The sequence below is a fragment of the Petaurus breviceps genome, unplaced genomic scaffold (genome assembly GCF_028583685.1).
Source record: "Petaurus breviceps papuanus isolate PSGF00001 unplaced genomic scaffold, PetGlider_PUasm1.0 175, whole genome shotgun sequence".
NCBI lineage: Eukaryota > Metazoa > Chordata > Mammalia > Diprotodontia > Petauridae > Petaurus > Petaurus breviceps.
In genome coordinates this window covers 10632554-10653869 of record NW_027185764.1, presented here as the reverse complement: position 1 = coordinate 10653869, position 21316 = coordinate 10632554, and the positions used below count along the sequence as shown (strand labels likewise).

The 21316-nt window shown below is 35.9% G+C and overlaps 1 protein-coding gene across 2 annotated transcripts in view; it reads right to left on the bottom strand.

Moving 5' to 3' along the window:
• The window catches only part of LOC138159036 (cytochrome P450 3A24-like), a 44244-nt gene that overhangs the window by 424 nt on the left and 22504 nt on the right, over positions 1-21316 (bottom strand). For both annotated transcript variants that reach the window (XM_069085379.1, XM_069085378.1), the window contains exons 8-12: positions 20735-20862; positions 19247-19319; positions 17010-17170; positions 13696-13922; positions 368-530 (exon numbers count right to left, since the gene is read on the bottom strand). In XM_069085379.1, coding sequence (XP_068941480.1) covers positions 368-530; positions 13696-13922; positions 17010-17170; positions 19247-19319; positions 20735-20862 — 752 coding nt within the window. The remainder of the gene's footprint in view (positions 1-367; positions 531-13695; positions 13923-17009; positions 17171-19246; positions 19320-20734; positions 20863-21316) is intronic.

Here is a 21316-nt window from a genome sequence, read left to right as displayed (position 1 = left end):
TCACTTCCATAACTTTAATACTACATATTTTCTGTCATAAAATGAAGGGATTAAAAAGGGGCTGCTAAACATTGGTCTTCAAAAACTATATTATTTGCAACAAAGAATTTCATATTCATGCTATTGTTACTAGTTAAGTCAAATTAATTGTGTAAGAAACAACACTTTAATTGCTTCTCTTTAGGCCTTCTATACATTTCTTTCGTAATAATGATAAATTAATTCTTAATAGCCTACTAACAGTGAATAGGCAAATTATGTCAAATTAAATTGGTCCACATGGCATAGGATATTTCTCTGCTCTGAAAATTAAAATGTCATGATAAAAACCATCTTCAGTATTGAAACAAAACAATTGACTCCTCACCTGTGTCTCTTTACAAGTTCTGAAGGAAAATTCCTGGAGGAGTCGGCAAGTAGCAAGTTTTACATTTACAAGTGCAAATCTCATCCCAATGCAGTTTCGGGGACCAATACCAAAGGGCAGGTACACATAGGGGTTCATGCTCTCTTTGTTTTCCTTGCTGAACCTGATTTTTCCAAATGGCAGGAAAAAAGGGATGAGTGAGAAAAAAAAAAGAAGATCCAAGAACACTAAGCATAATGAATCTGACTTTGGAAGAGATGCATCAACCCATCAATCAATAAACATTTATTTAATCATTGCCATTTGCCAGTTCTGCTAAGTGTTGGGCATACATAAAGAGGCAAAGGACATTCCTTAGCCTCAAGAAGCTTAAAATACGATGAGAGTCAAAATGCAAAAAAAAAAATCTACATAATGCAAGCTATGTACAAGATAAATGGGAAATAATTAAAAGAGGGGAGGCACTGGAATTAAGGGGGTTGAGAAAAGCTTCCTGTAGAAGGGGGATTTGTGTTAGGAATTAAAGGAAGCCAGGGGGGTTTGAAGTCATAGTAAAGCAGTGTGTGCATTCCATGCAAGGGGAACAGTCAGAGAAGATTCTTGAATTTGAGATGGAGATTCTTGTTTGCAGAACAGCCAAGTGTCCAATGAAATTGTATCAAAATGTAAGTGACAGGGAGTGAGGTGAAAGAAGAGTTAATTAGAGGGCTAAGATATAAAGGGTTTTGAATGCCAAGGAGAGCATTTTGTATTTGCTCTTGGAGACTCTAGAGAGTTTCTGGAGTTAACCCAGTAGGGGGTTACACAATCATACCTGCCCTTTAAGAGCATATTGTTTCAGCTGTTCAAGTGCCTTTGAGCTTCACCTTTGATAGTATTAAAAGTGTTTGTTGGAAACAGTATACATTGTGTTGCCCTTAATAAGCCTAATGGAATTTAGGAGACCTTCCCTGATCTTAATAGGCTTAATGTCATCACTTGGAGCCCACAGTGGGAGGAATTTCGTTTGCCACAAGAAAGAGAACAGGAAGGGTGGAACAGGAAGGAGCAGAGCAGAGAAAAGCTCAAGCATGAGCTCAGACCAAGCAGAACTGACAGGGAGAATGCTTGTGATTTCAGCACTCTGTAGCATTCTGTCTGTTTTGTCTGTCCAACAAATGCACCCTTTCTGTTGTTTCTAGACAGAAGTCCTGAAAGGATATAGTACTGTTGTTACAGAGCCCTGAAAGAGGACTTTATTGTTGTTACAGAAAGCCTGGGAGTTTATTGTTGATTTGTGTTTGATTTCTCAGACAGAAGTGTTGTCTATTGATTTGTGTTACTTTGTTAGACAGAAAGGGAATTGAGATGATAGTGCCGACAATATGTGTAAATATTGTTATAGTTCTGTTAAGCTTTGTCTTCCTGAAAACAGAAACTTTGAAGAGCTTGGAGTGGAACAGTAAGCAGAGATAGAGAACCACAGTAAAGAGCTGCCTGTGTGCGAATCCAGGCAAGATCTGGGAGCAGTCAGTCTGTGGAGGAGTAGTCATGGGGTTTGGAAGCCATCCTTGAGTTAAGATGAAAAAGAACTTTACTTGGGTACTCTGTATTGACTGAGGAGGTGGTAACTTACTGTAACCTAGGGGTGGGTGGTGTTTGTACTTTCTGCTACCTCTTTTTTTTTTTCAAATGCTTTATTAACTTCTGATTTACACCATTCATTTCTGCCAGATTTTGAGTTACAAATTTTATCCCCATTTTTTCCCTACCCACTGCCCCAAAATAGCAGTCCCACAGGATATCCCCTCCACCAATCTGCTCTCTCCCATATTTTCTCCCATACACCTTTCGACTTTTCCAGTGGATCTCTATGCCCCAGTGCTTGTATATATTATTTCTCAATTACATGTAAAATAGTATTAATAATATATTTGAGTATTTGATTTTAAAACTTTGAATTCCAGATTCATTCCCTTCCTCCCTTGTCACCCACCCTTACTGGGAAGATAACCAGTTCAGTATAAGTTGTACATGTGTAGCTAATGCAAAACAATAACATAGTAGATATATTGTAAAAGACTGACTACACTTCCCTCCCTCCTATCCCACCTCCCACTTGTTCTATTCTCTTCTTTGATCCCGTCCCTTTTCAAAAGTGGGTGCTACCAACTTCCGTCCCCCCCTACTCTCATGGAGGGTGAGATACCCTATTTAGTGTGTATTTCAATCTCTCCTCAAACCAAATTCAATGGGAATAAGGTTGATGCATTCCCTTTTGCCTTCCTATTCTTCCCCTCCATTGTAACCATTTTCCCTTGCCCATTCTATATGAGATAGTTTACCCCATTTTTTCTCTCCCCATCTCTTCTTAATTATATTCCTCTCTCATCTCTTAATTTCACCTTTTAAGTATCATCCCTTCTTGTTAAATTGGTCCTGTGCCCTCTATCTATGTATACCTGTAACCATATATACACACATTCAGATACGTATTCATATGCCCATATACCCTCATATATAGACATATATATTTCCTTCAACTACTGAGAAAAGTTTCATAAGTTATAATTATTGTTTTTCCATGTAGGGATGTTAATAGTTCAACTTTGATAAGTTCCTTAGGATTTCTTTCCCTGTTTACCTTCTCATGCTTCTCTTTCTTCTTGCACAGAAAACCTGTAACCAGACCCCCAGTCCCTAGCACAAGAAGTCTGGGACAAGATCCTCTGGGCCCCAGAAGCAGAGATCAAATTTGAAAGTAAAAAAAGGCAAACAAGATAAGGAAGAATAAAAAGAAATCAATGACCACAAAGAAATATCTTGGTGACAGGGAAGATCAAAACACAAATTCAGGAGAAGACAACATGGTCAATATAACTACATTGAAAACTTTGAAGTGGAATATGAATTGGCCTCAAACCCAAAAAATCTTCTTGAAAGAGCTCAAGAACAATGGTAAAAGTCAAATAAGAGAGCTAGAAAAAAAATTTTAAAAACACAATTGACAAAATGGAAAAAGTACACTGAAGAAAATAACTCCTTAAAAAGTACAATTGGCAGGGGCAGATAGGTGGTGCAATGAGTAGAGTGCTGGCCCTGGAGTCAGGAGGGCCTGAGTTTGGATCTGGCCTCAGACACTTAGCACAAAAAATGCTAGCTGTGTGACCTTGGGCAAGTTACTTAACCCCAATTACCTTCCAAAAAGCAAAAAGAAAAAAAAGTACAATTGGCCAAATGGAAAAGAAGGTACAAAAGCTAACTGAAGAAAATTATTACAGTTGGGCATCAGGAAGCTAATGGCTCTATTGAGACATCAAGAATCAGTCAAACAAAATCAAAAGAATGGAAAAAATAACATAAAATGTTAAAATATATCATCGGAAAAACAACTGAACTGAAAAATAGATCCAGCAAAATTTAAGAGTTATTGGCCTACCAGAGAACCATAATGAAAAAAGAGCATGAACAGCATCTTTCAAGACATCATCAAGGAAAACTGCCTTGATATCCTAGGACTAGGGGATAAAATAGTCAACAAAAGAATCCACTTATCACTGACTAAAAGAGATCACAAATTGAAAAGACCAAGAAATATTGTAGCCAAATTTTAGAATTATCAGATTAAAGAGAAAATACTGCAAGCAACCAGAAAGAAAAAATTCAAATATCATGTAACCACAGTAGAGAAAACACAGGACCTTGCAGCTTGTACGTGAAAAGATTGGAAGACTTGGAATATAATATTCCATAAAGCAAAGAGTTTGGATTACAGCCACAAATCAACTACCCAGAAAAAAATTGATCATGGTCTTTCAGGGGAGGAGATGAACATTCAATGAAATACAGGACTTTCAGACTTTTCTGTTGAAAAGTCAAGAGCTCAATGGAAAATTTGATCTTCAAATTCAGGACTCAAGAGGGGCATAAAAAGGTAAATGGGGAGGGGAAATCATGTTATTCAATAAGGACAAGATGTTCACATCCCTATATAGAAGGATGATACATGTAAATCTTGAGAATTTACATTTCTTATGGCATAAAAGGGATGTACTTAGACAGAATATGTAGGTATAAATTAACTTATGTGATGATTAAAAAACATATTAAGAGGTACAAAGGGAATGTAATGGGAGAAGATGAAAGGAGGAGGTAGAAAAGGGTAAATTACATCACAAGAAGAGGCATAAAACGTATTGCAGTAGAAGAAAAGAAGGGAGGGAGATGATCATTGCTTGAACTTTACTCTCATCAGATTTGATTAAAGAAAGGAATAACATACTCAGTTAAGTATAGAAATCTAACTTTCCCTACATGTAGTAGGAAGGGAAAAGGGAAAGAAAAGGGAGGGGGGATGATAAAAATGAGAGAATACTGAGGGAGGTGTTGGCTAAAAGCAAAATTCTTTTGAGGAGGAGAAGGAATAAATAAAAGCACAAAGGGGAGGGGGTACAACAGAGAAAAAGACACAGATAATAATAATAACTGTCAATGTGAATGGGATGCACTCTCCCATAAAATGGAGGTGGATAGCAGGATGGATTAAAAACCATAATCCCACAATGTTGTTTACAAGAAACACATTTGAACAGGGGGGATATACACAGGGTAATGGTAAAAGGCTGGAGTAGAATATATTATGCTTCAGCTGAAGTAAAAAAAAGCAGGGTTAACAATCCTAATCTCAGGCAAAGTAAAAGCGAAAAATAGATCTAATCAAAAGAGATGAAGAAGGAAACTGTATCCTGCTAAAAGACAACATTGAAAATGAAATAATATCATTACTAAATATATATGCACCAAGTGGTATAGCATCTAAATTCTTAAAGGAGAAGTTAAAAGAGTTACGAGAAGCAATAGACAGCAAAATTTTACTTGTGGGGGACCTCAACCTCCCCCTCTCTGAACTTGATAAATCTAACCTCAAAATAAACAAGAAAGAAGTTAAGGAGGTGAATAGAATTTTAGAAAAGGTAGACATGGTAGACCTCTGGAGAGAACTGAATGAGGATAGAAAGAAATAAGCAATTTTCTCAGTGGTACATGGAACATACACAAAAAATGACCATGTACAAGAGCATAAAAACCTCACAATACAGTACAGAAAGGCAGAAACATCAAATGCATCCTCTTCAGATCTTAATGTGATAAAAATTGTATGTAATAAATAACCATGGAAAGAAAGAATAAAAATTAATTGGAAACTAAATAATCTAATCCTAAAGAATGAGTAGGTCATGGGGTGGCCAGGTGGCTCAGCAAGTAAGAGCACTGGCCTGAGTGTCGGGATGACCTGGGGATCGAATCAGGGCTCAGATACTTAGCACCACACCCAGAAATAACTGGCCGTTTAACCTTGAGCAAGTTACTTAACTTAAAAGTTAAAAAAAAGAATTGCTTAAAAAAAAAGAATGAGTGGGTCAAACAACAAATCATAGAAACAGTGATAGAGACAACATACCAAAACTAATGGGATACAATAGAGGAAGTTTTATATCTCTGAATGATTACATGAATAAAATAGAGAAAGAAGACATCAGTGAACTAGGCATGCAACTGAAAAAGCTAGAAAAAAAAACAAATTAAAAATCCCCAATTATATATCAAATTAGAAATACTGAAAACCAAATTAGAGATCAATAAAATTAAAATTAAGAAAACTATTGAACTAATATATAAAACTGTGTTGGTTTTATGAAAAAAACAACAAAATTGATAAACCTTTGGTTAATTTAATTTTTTAAAAAAGCAGTGAAAGAATACATCACCAGTATCAAAAATGAAAAGGGTGAATTCATCACCAATGAAAAGGAAATTAAAACAATAATTCAGAATTATTTTGCATAATTATATGCCCACAAATTTGACATTCTTAGCAAAATGGATGAACATTTGCAAAAATAAGTAAAGTACTTAAATAATCACATGCCAGAAAAAGAAATTAAACAAGCCATCAATGAATTCCCTAAGAAAAAATCTCCTGAACAACTAATTCCATTATGATATAGACTATTTGTGAAAATTGGCCAAGGAATCCTACCAAATTCTTTTTGTGATACAAATATGGTACTGATACCTAAACTGGGAAGAGCCAAAATAGTGAAAGAAAGTTATAGACTAATTTCTGTAATATATATATATACATATAATATGCAAAATTTTTAAATAAAATATTAGCAAAAAGATTACAGCAACTTGTCACAAAAATAATACACTTTGATTAGGTATTCCAGGAATGCAAGGCTGGTTCAGTATTAGGAAAACTATCAATATAATCAATCATAACAACAATAAAACTAGGAGAAACCATAAGATTATGTCAATAGATGCAGAAAAGGCTCCTGGCCAAATATAACACCCATTCCTATTAAAAACACTAGAGAGCAGAGAGATAAATGGAGCATTATTTAAAATGATAAGTAGCATCTACATAAAACCATCCACAAGCATTATCTGTAATATAATGTAATATAAGCTAGATGAATTTCCAGTAAGATTAAGGGTGAAACAAGGATGTCCATAATCACCACTGTCTACCATTCAATGTGGTACTACAAATGTTAGCATAATCAATAAGAAAAAAAAAATAAATTGAAAGAATTAGAATAGGCAATGAAGAAACTTAGTTATCACTCTTTGCAAAAATGATGGTATACTTAGAGAATCCCAGAGAATCAAGTAAAAAACCACTTGAAATAATAAGCAACTTTAGTAAAGTTGCAGGATATAAAATAAACCCATATAAATCATTAGAATTTCCATATATTACTAACAAAACCCAACAGCAAGAAATAGGAGAAATGCCATTTAAAGTTACTGTAGACATTATAAAATATTTGGGAGTCCGCCTGCCACAACAAACCCAAGAACTATATGAACACAATTATAAAACACTTCTTGCAAAAATAGATTCAAATCTAAATAATTAGAAAAGCATCAGTTGATTATGGACAGGTCAAGTTAAAATAATAAAAATGAAAATTCTACCTAAGTTAATTTACTTATTCAGTACCATGCCAATCAAACTACCAAAAATTATTTTATACAGCTAGAAAAAATAATATCAAAATTCATCTGGAAGAACTAAAAATCTAGAATATCGAAAGAATATCTACTTCATTATCTAAATTGTGTATTCATTGGAACTTTATTTCAGTATGCTGTGTCAGATGGTCTATGCCCAATTTTTGCCATGTTATTTTCCAGTTTTCCCAGCAGTTTTTGTCAAATAGTGAATTCTTAACCAAGAAACTGAAGTCTTTAGGATGCTAGGGAAGGTGATCTAGCCATACCAGATCTTAAATTGTATTATAAAACAGCAATCATCAAAACTACTTGGTAATGGTTAAAAATAGAGGGGTAATCAGTGGAATAGGTTAGGTAAACAAGACAGTAGTCAATGCTTATAGCAATCTACTGTTTGATAACTACAAACAAATTAGGGAAGCAAGGAATAGTTTATCTTTCAGATTTATGGAGAATGGAGGAATTTATGACCAAATAAGAGATAGAGAACATTATAAAAGGCAAAATGGATCATTTTTATTACATTAAATTGAAAAGGTTTTGCACAAACAAGGCCAATGCAACCAAGATTAGGAGGGAAGCAGAAAAGGGGGGAAGAATTTTTACAACTAATGTCTCTGATAAAGGCTTATTTCTAAAATATATAGAGAACTTAGTCAAAGTTAAAGAATAGAAGTCATTCACCAATTGATAAATGATCAAAGGACATGAACAGGAAATTTTCAGAGGAAGAAATTAAAGCTATCTACAGTCATATGAAAAAATGCTCTATTTCACTATTGATTAAAGAGCTGCAAATCAAAACAACACTGAAGTACCACATCAGATCTATCAGACTGGCTAGCATGACAAAACAGAAAAATGATAAATGTTGGAAAAGATGTGGGAAAGTTGGAATACTAATTAATTGTTGGTGGAATTGTGACCTGATCCAGCCATTCTTGAGAGCAATTTGGATCTATACCCAAACGGCTATAAAAATGTGCATACCTTTTGACCCAGCAATACCACTTCTAGGGCTGTATTCCGAAGATATCATATGTATGAGAGGGGGAGCATGTCTAAAATATTTATAGCCCCTCACTTTTGGTGACCAAGAACTGGAAATTTAGGGGATACCCATCAATTGGGGAATGACTAAACAATTGTGGCATAGGAATGTTAATGGAATACTATTGCGCTATAAGAAATGATTAACAGGTGAACTTCAGGAAAACCTGGAAAGTTTTATATGAACTGATGCTGAGTGAAGTCAGCTGGACCAGGAGAACATTGTACACAGTAACAGTCACAGTGTGTGATGACTAATTTTGATACACTTAGCCCTTCTTAGCAATGTGACTTAAAACAATTCCAAGGGCCTCATGTTCAAAAATGTCATCTAAATCCAGAGAAAGAACTATCGAGTCTAAATGCAGAGGGAAACAGATCATTTTCTTTTTTTGTTTGCTTTTTTTTCTTTTCTTTCTCATCATTTCTCATTACAATCCTTCTATACAACCTGACTAATGTGAAAATATTTTTAATAGGAATGTATGTGTAGAGCCTATATCACATTGCAGGCCATCTTGGGGAGGGATGGGAAAGAGAGGTGGAAAAATTTAAAACTTATGGAAGTGAATGTTGAAAATAAATATAAATAAAATAAAAAAATATAAATAAAAATAAATTAAATAATAAATAAATAAAATAAATATATTTAAATACTAAAAAGAGGACTACAGTAATGCATCACAAAGATAATTAAGAACAGGTAGGACTTCTAACAGGAACACAAGACTCATTAAATATTAAGAAATCTAAAACTGACGTTATCAATTACAAAAAAAAAATCACATCGTTATATGCACAAATCCGGAACAGGTTTTTGACAAAACATACCACTAATTCCTACTAAAAACACTAGAAAGCATAGAAATAAATGGAGCTTTACTTAAAACAATAAATAGTACCTATCTAAAATCAAGACCAAGCATTATTTGTAAAGGAATAGAATAGAAGTCATCCCAATGAGATAAGAGATGAAACAAGAGTGGCTGTTACCAATATTATTATTTAGTAGTGTACCAAAAATGTCAGCTATAGCAATAGACAAGAAAAAGATATTGAAGCAAAAGGAATCATCAGTGAGGGAGAAAAAAACACTATTTTTCTGTGAAGTTATTAGATGGCATACATAGAGAATTCTAGAGAATCAATTAGCAAAATCTTGTCAAAATATTTACAACTTCAGCAAACTGGAGGGATACAAAAGAAATCCACATAAACCATCAGCATGCAAAAGGGGATAGAAATAGAACTTTCATTTAAAATAAGCATAGAAAATACACTCCAGCTGCCAAAAAAACATACACTCCACCTGCCAAAAAACACAGAAGCTATAGAAACATAATTACAAGAGACTTTTCACACAACTAAAAGCAACTCTAAACAATTGTAGAAATATAAATTATTCGTGAATAGGTCAAACCCACATAATAAAAAATTACAATTCTACCCAAAATAATTTAATGATTTAGTGCCATATCAATCAAACTACTACAATATTATTTTATAACACTGGGTGAAAAGAATAAAATTCATCCAGAGAACAAAAGTTCAGGACTATCAAGATAATCATTGGGAAAAAGTGAATGAATAAAGCAAAGTAATAACTTTCACACTATACTACAAAACCATAATCATTAAAACATTCTGGTACTGTATAAGAGAGTGATTGATCAGTGAAATAGATTAGGTACACGATATATATAAGTAAAAGACCACAGTAATCCAGTGTTTAATAAACTATTAAAAAAAAACTTCTGGAAAAAAAATTGCTTAGCAATAGGGCAGAAACTAGGCATGCATGAACATCTCACAGTATATAGCCAGATAAAGAAAAGTTGCTTACATAATAGAGTCACAAATGGTAATTTCATGATCAAAGTAGGAAAGCATAGAAAAAATTACCTTTCAAATATATGGATAAGGAAAGATTTTATCACCAAACAAGAGATAGAGAGGATCCCATAAATTAAAATGGATGATTTGGATCATATGAAATTAAAAGGGGGTTGCACAAACCAAAGCAATTCAGCCAATATTTGAAAGAAAACAGAAAACTGGGGTGGGGAAAATATATAGCAAGTTCTTCTGATAAAGGTCTCATTTCTCAAACATATAAAGAACAGAGCCAAATTTGTACAAATAAGAGCAATACCCTATTGACAAAAACTCAAGGGATATGAAAAGGAAATTTTCCAAAGAACAAACCAAAGATATATATAGTCACATGAAGACATAACATAAATCACTAGATTAGAGGTATTCAAACTACAACATCTCTAGGGTACCACCTCAGTCTTATCAGAATGGCTAATCTGACAGGAGAAAAATTACAAATGCCATAGTCAATGTGAAAAAAGATACACTTGAACACTGTTGTTGGAATTGTGAACTGGTTCAACCATTCTTGAGAACAATTTGAAACAATGCCCATAGGGCAATAAAACTGTAAGCCATTGGGTCCAGCAATATCACTATTTAACTGTATACCAAAGAGATCAAAGAACAGGGATAAACCCATTTGTAAAATAATAATAGTAATTAGAGCAGTGATTTTGTGGTGGCCAAAAATAAAATCAAATGAAAAAGATACCTATCAAATGGAGAATGGTTGGACAAATTATGATATGATTGTGATGGAATATGACTATGTAGTAAGAAATGATAAAGGAGATGGTTTCAGAAAATTTGTGAGAACATAAAGGAACTGATGCAAAATGAAAAACATTGGCAAAGCAACAAGAAATGTATAATGTTCAACTGTGAAAGACTTAGCTACTCTGCTTGAAACAGTGATTCAAGATTAATGCCAATATATACAAGAGTCGAAAAATAATTCCAAAGTTTCTATGATGAAAACTTGTATCTTCCTCCAAAGAGAGAAATTATGAACTCCATGTGCATATTGAAGTATGTCCTTTATTATTTTTCTTGGGTAATTTTTTTGTACAAGACTAAAACAGAAAGGTTTTCATTACTTCACAAGTAAAATTGATTCATATTGCTTGACTTCTGAATGGGTGGAGAAGGGACCAGAAGGAGGAAGAAAATTTGAAAATCAAAATTTTTAAAATCAATGTAAAATATAAAAAGGAGACAAAGAGGATATCAAGAGATCTTCCTTAAGACAATAGCAACATCTAAAGAACCACTTGTCTGTCTTCAGAACAATTCCTTCCCATCATGGAGCCCAATTTGTTACTTGTCTTTTTTTTAATCCCAAATTAGCCTTAAAGGCAGAAATTTCAACAGACTCTCAGCAATCTATTCTAATAGCAATATCATTTTAGAGATGCTAAACCTTGATTTATTAAGAAATTTAAGAAATGAAACTGTTGATCACTTCTTTCAGTAGCATTTTTTTTTTTTGCTTTTTTTGGAGGAGGGAAGGCAGGGCAATTTGGGGTTAAGTGACTTCCCCAAAGTCACATGGCTAGTAAGTGTTAAGTGTCTGAGGTTGAATTTGAACTCAGGTCCTCCTGACTCCAGGGCTAGTGCTATACTCACTGCTCCACCTAGCGGCCACTTGCAATAGCATTTCAATTACACTCAAGACTTTTTGAGCTAATGAGTGGCACAGTAGATAGAGAGTTAGGTCTGGAGTCAGAAAGACCTGGATTAAAACCTGATCTCAGAAATTTATTAGCTACATGACCCTGGGCAAGTCATCTAACCATGTTTGACTCCATTTCCTCATGAGTAAAATGAGATAAAGGGCAAACCACTCCAGCATCTCTGCCAAGAAAATACCAAATAAGGTGATGAACAATCAGACATGACTGAACAACAAGAAAACGCCAAAAGACTTTAAATAATTCTTTCAAACATGATGATGAGCATACAAGGAGAGAAAGTGAAGGGACTTACTCTGTACCTTTCTATCGCATTGTAAATTTTTTGAGGAGGTTATCTACAAAGAATAGAGGAGATTATATAGGAAAATAGCAGGGAAGGAAGGATCAAGTGAAACTGTATTCAGGATAGAAGAGCCACAGGCACGTTTGTAGGCAGTAGGAAATGAGTCAGCAGACAGGGACAGATTAAAAACAAGTATATGAGTGGGGATGATGGATGTGGCAAGCTATTAGAAAAGATGGGATCCCTTAACCAAGTAGAGAAATTAGCCTTGGTAAGGAAAAATTTTACTTCATCCTGTGATAATGGTATAAAGGAGAGGGCTAATGGCAGAAAGCATCTGAGTGATGGGACATAAGGACGGGGGGAGAAGAAGTAGTTGACTGTGAATAATCTTTTTTTTAAGAAGATAAGGGAAGATTCTCAACTGAGAGACTGGAAACAGGGGGAGAAATGAATGGTTTAAGGAGGGATGAAAATATTTGGAAGAGTCACTATGTAGAATGGGATCATTACTACCTTAGCCATACAGTTAAGTGGTGTCAGAGGACAGTTATGAATTCAGATCTTCCTGACTCTGAATGTAGCACCATGTCCTCTGTCTGATATGCCTAAAATATTTAATCATTGCTAAGGACTTGAAAGTACCTACAAATAAGTGACTCATGAAAATAATTACACTTTTGCATTGACCCCAGAATAGATAACCAATAGAATAACTAAATACAAGAGTCAAAGTTTAAAGAATTTGAAGCTGGAAGATTTTTCAGTTGGCATACAGCTTAAGCCCTCAATTTTCAACTTGGAAACTCTAACAAATACCAGTATTCAAAACCTACTTCTAACATTTTTTAGCTGTAGGGCTAATGCCAAGTCACTCAATGTCTATAAGCTTCAATTCTTTCACCTATAAAATGTAAATGGGGTGGCTAGGTGGTACAGTGAATAGAGCACTAGCCCTAGAGACAGGAGGATATGAGTTCAAATCTGACCTCAGACATTTAACACAAAAAAAAAACAGTCATATGATCTTGGGCGAGTCACTTAAGCCCAATTGCCCTACCTTCCCCCCTCGAAAAACTAAAATGAATGAATGAATGAGTGAGTGAATAAATGAATGAATAAGTAAATGAATGAATGAATAGATGAATAAATAATGAATGAATGAATGCATGAATGAAATAAAATAGAGACAATAATGCCTAAAGTGGCTATGTCTAAGCTATGGAAATAGCTACTGTAGACTTTATTCAGGGCTGTTGTGAGAGTTTAAGTTACAGACCCAAAGTCATCAATACAAGCAAGGCAAAAACAGGATTCAAATTCTGATCCTGTCTCCTAACTCAATGTTCTCTCCAAACTGTTAACGATTGATCATGTTGAGTAACCTTTTCCCTTATTAAAAAAAAATAATTGTTTACCTTTCAGGACGGAATTCCTCCGGCTCTGGCCAGTAATCTGGGTCACGATGAAGGACAAAAGATGGGGCCATCACCACTGTGCCTTCAGGAATCCTCAGTCCATTGATTTCAACAGTTTTCTTAGCAACCCTTTCAACCCTCCCAGCTATAGGAAACATTCTGAGATTTTCATTTATCACCATGTCTAGGTACTCCATCTGTACCAGAGCATCATACGTGACCGCTTCCTGGGAAGAGAACAAACAGGTTTAAGTACTAAGTTCTAGCTATTAAGGTGATATCACATTTAGCTTTACTCACTTGGTCTGAGAATGTGTCTACACCAATTCCATTATAGATGTGGTCACCAGATATTACAGTAATACCCTCTAGAAGAAAGCTATAAACATTTTTTACTAATGAACCTATGGAATGTTGGGAGTCACTATAGTCCTCAACATACTAAGGAAGTGATTCAGAACTTCTGAGCTCTGTCAAAGAGATTAGCATATATATAAATGTTTTAATAAAATTAGCCCTTTTGACCCCATGGCAAAACTTTTGAAGCTCAGTAGAAGGATGAATGTGCTTAGAAGTGCTAAGATGAATACTTTTCTTCTCTTCATCTGGAAAAAAACAAGGCCAACAATGAAATCTAGGGTGGAATAGTAGGCAAAATTTACTCAGTCAAATTTAGATACACTTGAAACCTGAGAAGAGCCCTTCTGTGTATTTATTGCTCCCCAGCTTCCATTTCTTGTCATCTCTGCATATCTTTCCAAAGGACCTTAGTGCCTGGTACTTTATCCTGCCAGTGATCATCAGAATCTTCCTATGACAATTCAAATGGAAGTGATTCAGTGTCCTGGCATGGCTTTGGTATACTGTCCAGGTTTCACAGGCATACAACAATGAGGTCAGCACAATGGATCTTCAGACCTTCAGTTTGGTAGTCAGTCAAATATCTCTTCTCTCCCATACTTTCCTTTGGAGCCTCCCAAACACTGAACTAACTCTGGCAAGGCATGTGTCAACCTCATTTTCAATATGTACATCCCTGGAAAGCACTCTTCCAAGGTAAGTGAGCTTATCCACAGCAATCAAAACTTCCCCATTGGCTATAACCAATGATTCCACGTATGGTTAGTGTGGTGGTTGCTGATGGAGCACCTGTGTATTCTTAGTGTTAATTGTTAAGTCAAAATTAGCCCAAGCAGCAGAGAATTGATCCATACTTTCTTGTATCTTAACTTCAGAGGCTGCATTGAGTGCACAATCATCTGCAAACAAAAAATCATGCACCAAAACTCCCTCCACTTTGGTCTTGGCTTGAAGCCTTTTGAAGTTGAAGAATTTACCATCAGTGATGTAGCTAACCTTGATACAGTGTTTATCCTCATTGAAAGCATTTTACAACGTGGCTGAAAACATCATGTTCAAAAGTATGAGAGTAAGCACGTACATAGCCTTGTTTTACTTCATAGGTGACTAGGAAAACATGGGAGCATTGGGCATTATGCAGAACCTGGGCAAGTATGCCATCATGAAATTGACATATACTGCTGATGAAATTCTCCAGGCAACCAAATTTTTAGTCTGCTTCAGAGAGCAAAACTCCAATGGGCTGATTACATTGTTTGAATTCAAAACATATCCTTGCTAAAAAAAAAAAGACTATTTTGTGGAGAATTTACACAGGGCAAGTGTTCACATGGTGGTCAGAAGAAGCAATAAAAGGACATTCTTAAAGTCTCAAGAACTTTGGAATTAATTGCGTGACATGGGTATACTGGCACAGGACCACTTGGCATGGCATGCCCACATCAGAGAAAGTGTTGTGCTCTATGAGAAAAGCAGAATGGAAGTAGGTTAAAAGAAACAGGAGATGTATTGGAGAATCCACCCCCAAATGTTTACATGGACTATTTCTGCCTGACCTGTGGTAGAACATTCCAAGTTCACACAGGTCTGATCAGACACAATAAGAAACACTGTACGTTAATTTTAGCATAGGAGTATCATTTTGGTTCTTTTTGAGAATGAAGGAAAACAATCAACCCTGCCAGAAATGATTATCCAGACTCTAAAATTCCTCCTTCTCAGTTCACCATAATGTTAGGATCCTCTATCAGTGTTTCATAACAGTTTAGTATACCTCCAAGGGACTTCACATCAAAAAAAGTCTCAAAAGGATGCATACGCAATGGTAGAATTTAGAAGAGATACTTGGGGGGGGGGGCGCAGAAACGTTTTCCCAGCATCCATCTCCACTGATAACATAGTTATCTATTAACAAGGACGACTTTGATCATATCATCTTGTTCTAACACTTCAGGATAGTTTAGAGGATATTATAGGACTCAGCAAAGAGTAAGGGGGAATCACTATTTAGCAGTCATCATCTATCTCCAAGAAAAATATATTCTGGCAACCTGTAGAATACTAGAAAAAAAATATTAATATGCAAAAAATCTGTCTCCATTCATTTCTGGGCCTTTGCTGTTCTCAGCACCATTACAGGGGCTCAGGTTTAGTTTGCTACATGGTCAATGAGATCTAAAGAGACTAGCAAATTTGCCTTCCCTTCCTTCCTACTACCACACTCTAGGTTGATCACTCATTACAGTTTAAATGGATTATTTCAATACATTCTCAAGGCTATCCCTTAAAATGATCGGCAAATAGCTAGTTGTGTTCCCGTAAAGTGATTAGCCTACTTGTACAAAAGTGATAGAGACAGGTGATCCTGATGCATCAAAAAGAAGTGCCTAGGTATACACAATTCCAATGTCAACTCATAAGACCTTTTGACTTCGAACACCAAGAAATTATTATAAACCTTTTCATAAGTCACACCAGGGATTGAGTGAGAATCTGAAAATAGGAGATAAGAGGAAAGTAGAGAAGGAAAGACAACCAAGGGATAAAAAAGACAGAATAAGAAAGGAAGGAAAGGGGAAAGAGAGCAAGTGAGGAGTGCAAAAGAGACCCAAAGTCACAAAAATATCAAGTATCTGAAGACATGAGAAATGAGTGCCATTGAATGGAAGAAGGCCTTTGAAGAGACTGTATGAACAGAGGACAAGTGGGTTGTTTCAGCATTTTTCCAGGGGCTGGCACTAATTCCTGAGAAATTTCCTTTTATGCAAGGAGAACTCCATGTAAATCTATGGTGTCTCAACACATCTTTGCTTTTAAAAACCCTCACCATGCCTCAATAATGGGCAAACACTCAGTCAGCACAGATGATTTTGACAAAGCTACCAAGAGGTGAGGCAATTGGGTGAATAGGAAGAAAGTTGGCAGAGGGATGTGAATACATGTATTCCTCTCACCTTGGTGGGTAAAACTGCATCTACCTCCTTCTGAAGTTTCTGCTGGATCTCAGGGTGGGTGGCCAGGTTGTAAAAAAGGAAGGAAAGGACAGAGCTGGTGGTTTCATAGCCAGCAAAAAGAAAAATAATGGATTGGGCCAGGATTTCCTCATCACTCAGATCTGAAATAGAGGCAAGGAAGATATTCAAACAAAGTGATCATGCTTTGTTATAATCAATCAATTACATCACAGAAATTTAGGAATGGCTCTGACTCTCCAGAAGACCCAGAAAAGATATGATATACACTCATTGAAATGATAGGAATTTTCACCAAAATCTGTAATCATAAGGAAAGAAGTTAATTCCAGCCACGGTTGCTCAATCTTTTTTTCTCCTATGCCTGTTCTCTTTCTACACACTTGCCTCATCTTCAGTTGTTGTTTCTAAATGTGATAAAAGTAACATTTCATTTCAAGGAATTCTCTTTCCTTTCTAATGCACTATGTCATGGGATAGATGCACTAGAAAGCTCCAACAATAGTCCAGAGGAGAGAGGATAAGAGCCTGTGATCGGGTGGCTGTGTAGGGAGTGAAGCAAATAGGCAGGAGAGATGTTTGAAGGGAGATCACAGATCTAGAGCTGGAAGGCACCTCAAGAGCCATGAGGTCCAGCCTCCTGACTTTTGTGTTCAGTAACTGAGATCTGAGAAGATTAAGTGACTTTCCCAAAGTCCCATCGGTGAGAGAGTGAGGATTTGAACCTAGGACCTCAGACTTCGGAAGCATACTCTTCCCATTGTACTCCCACTACATCCTATCACTGATAGACTCCATGAAGGGAAGGCATCCAGAAGTTAATAGTAAACATTGGTTGCATTTCTATACATAGTGCCTATCGTTTACATTTTGCCTACATTATTTCATTTGACCATCCATCATAACAAGCCTGTGAAATTTCTAGTGCAAGGGTGCTTCTCTCCATTCTTTAGAAAAGGCACTTGAGGTTCAAAGCAGTAAGATGACTGTTCCAAAGTCACTGAGCTAGTAAGTGGCTGAAACTGAGACTAGAATCTGGTCTTCTGACTCTGAATTTCACGTGCCCCTTCACTTAAAATATGCTCCCTCAGGCTGAGTTCTGGTAAGAATGCGTAGGTACGGCATCGGAGAGTCTATATTCTACTTAGGGTTAAATGAGAATACTGCTAATTAAAACATAATTTGAGAAGTTTGCTCACAAGTTTTAAAATGCAAGAGAAACTAGTACTCTTTTTTTCTTTCCTGTATTACTATTGTTCAATCGCTTCAGATATGTCTGACTCCTTGAACCCCATTTGAGGTTTTCATTCCAAAGATACTACAGTGGTTTTCAATTTGCTTCTCCAGTTCATTTTACAGATGAGGAAACTGAGGCAAACAGGGTTAAATGACCTGCTCAGACTCACACAGCTGGTAAGTGTCTGAGGTTGGATTTGAACTCAGGAAAATGAGTCTTTCTAACTACAAATCTGACACTGTACCTTGTATGCCACCCAGTTGTCCTGCTGAGCACAAACAAAACAGGGAATGGAGTAAAATTATAGGATTTAGATCTAGACAGCAATTGAATGTTCATCTGAGCCAGTTCCTTGGTTTTACCTATGACAAGCAAGTCCAAACAAGTTGGAGTGACAAATGCAAGTGACAAGTACTTAGTAGCACAGTTAGAATAAGAACACAGATTTCCTCTCTTGAAAAAAATGTGTTTTTCCCCACCTTACTATGCCTCACTGCTGTCCTATGTATGAAATTAAAAAGTGTCTCTTGTGCCACCATCCAAGCTTCAGACTAACTTGACCATTACAAATTCAAATATACTTTTGAAAATTGTCTCCATTTGGTTCATCCTACAGTTTTAAGCATTGTTCTGAAATGGCTTACAGAATGTTGGACTTGGAAGTAAGTCAGATCTGAATTCAAATCCTACTTCAAAATTTTACTAGTTGTGATCCTGTGGAAGTGGCTTAATCTCTCTCAGTCTCACATTCCTCATCACTGAAAAAGAAAAAAGAACGACCCCAAGTACACAGAATGATTATGAAGACCAAATGAAGCAATATACATAAGGTGCCCTGCAAATGTGGAAACCCTGTAACATCATCAATGTCATCTCTGTCATTGCCATTGCCATTCATCTAAGCATATTAGAACTTTGTTCATAGTTTCCTAGATAATGGTTTCAAGATTCCAATTTGTGACCAGTCTCATGTCCAAGTTACCTTTGTGAGAGTGCACCTCTGAATTGTTAGAAGTCTGAGAATCCAACATAAGCTGAAGTAAATCGACCCGTTGCTAGAAAAAAAAAAATGGAAACCACTAATGCTGAGAAAACACTTGAGAACAAAGAAATCATGTATGAATGTAGAAAATGAATATGCCTTCTGTCAGATAGACAAGTAAAGATCCAAATCATTAGAGACATTATGGTTTCAGCTCAGTGGCAGTGTTGGAATTCTACCCAAGGCACGTCCACAAAGGACCCTGGAGAACCGAAAAAACTGATCCTCGAGTGAATGAAATATGGACTTAAAATCAGATTCCTGAATTTTAAAAGATTATGTCCCAAACACCAGTCCATGGTTATGGAAGGGAAGCAGAACCTGAAAAACCTCAAAGAAAATATTATGGGGTGGCTAGGTGGTACAGTGAATAGAGCACCCACCAGCCCTGGAGTCAGGAGAACCTGAGTTCAAATCCGGCCTCAGACACAACACAAAAACTAGCCATATGACCTTGAGCAAGTCACTTAACCCCAATTGCCCTCCAAAAAGAAAAAGAAAATAATATGTATTTCAGGAAGTTAATTCTCTTAAGTCTGACCGAAAAGACAGAAAGATAATGTTTTAGTGGCTTATAATATCATTGATGTGGACCCCAATTATCAAAATCTTACAATAACTTCATGGATGATTCTCCAGGATCACAATAGGCAAAGAAATTGGTCTCATTGAGGTCAACCAATGGACATCTCTCTTCAAACTCAGCTAGATTGATCCTAGTTCAGCAAACATGCAATGAACCAACAAGCCCAAGCTTTGTATCTTGCAAGCATAAAAATAGGGAGTAGTTTTATGGCCTGTCCTTCAAGAACTAAGGGTGAGAACTGTTCAAGCAAAATGGTTGAGAATAGGAGCTTTGTGGGAAAATGAAAAATGTTCCAAATTTTGACCTAGATTCCACATGAAGAATTTTAATATGACATTACTGGCAAATTATACTTTTTTCTGCCCATTCTTATATAGCCTTTGCTATATATATCACAATATATCATTAGCAAAGACTGTTTTGAGAGTAAATAAATAAAGGATGAATAATCCTTGGCTCCTGCTACACAGCCCATACTAATTTACAAAACAATATCAGATATGCATTTCATCCCTTCTCTGTGGTTGTAAATTAATTCAGAACTTGTACAATTACTTTTTTCTCTTTTTTCTACCAAAGACATAAATCACTTGACCTGGCAAATATTAAATAATAGGAGCATTAAGTAAGAACTGGAATTGAGCTTGAAGACCACCAAGTGATACTTCTTCAGGTTTCAGTAAGTCCTCAAAAAATCTGACAATTAGAATAAATTAAAATTATAATGGACAAAGAAGAACATCAAGCAAAATGGAACAGAAGTTTTGCTTGCTCTACTCTGAGGTGAATACAACTATTTATAATGTACACATTCTTATTCTAAACATTGCAGACCTACTTACCTTCTGTGAATTTTTCTGTCGTTCTTCCTTTATTTTTTTTACTGATTTTGTTAAGAAATCTACTCCTTCTTTTGAAAGTAGAGATATGTTCAATTTTTTTAACAGAGGAACAAGGAATGGAAAGATTGCTGAGGAAAATAGAAAACAAAAATAAATACTTATGAAACTGCATGATTTTATGAGATTCTATCACCTTTATTTAGAGTGTAGATGGGGAGATTAAGTACCAGATTTGCAAACTGTGATATGGCTTACACATTTCCTTTTTGACATCACTAACTGTCTGTAAACTGGTGGAGGTCAATGAAAAGTCCAAGAGTAGAAGGGAATCTCTCTTCAAAGTCATGTGTACTGTGCCCATCCCTGTTCCTAAGTTAACTGCTAAGCTATGACCGATCCAAACAGCAAATAATTCCCTTGAGGATTTAGGTCTTTGGCTCTCGGAAAGGCCTCCTTCCATAAAAGATAGCTTAATTAAAGGGTTGATTATCCATAATTCCTGAGATTGTATTGGAATCTCTCTACACATCAGTTTAATCTTCTGTTAAAAAAAGGGGGGGGGTGGTTAGACTTGATGGCTCC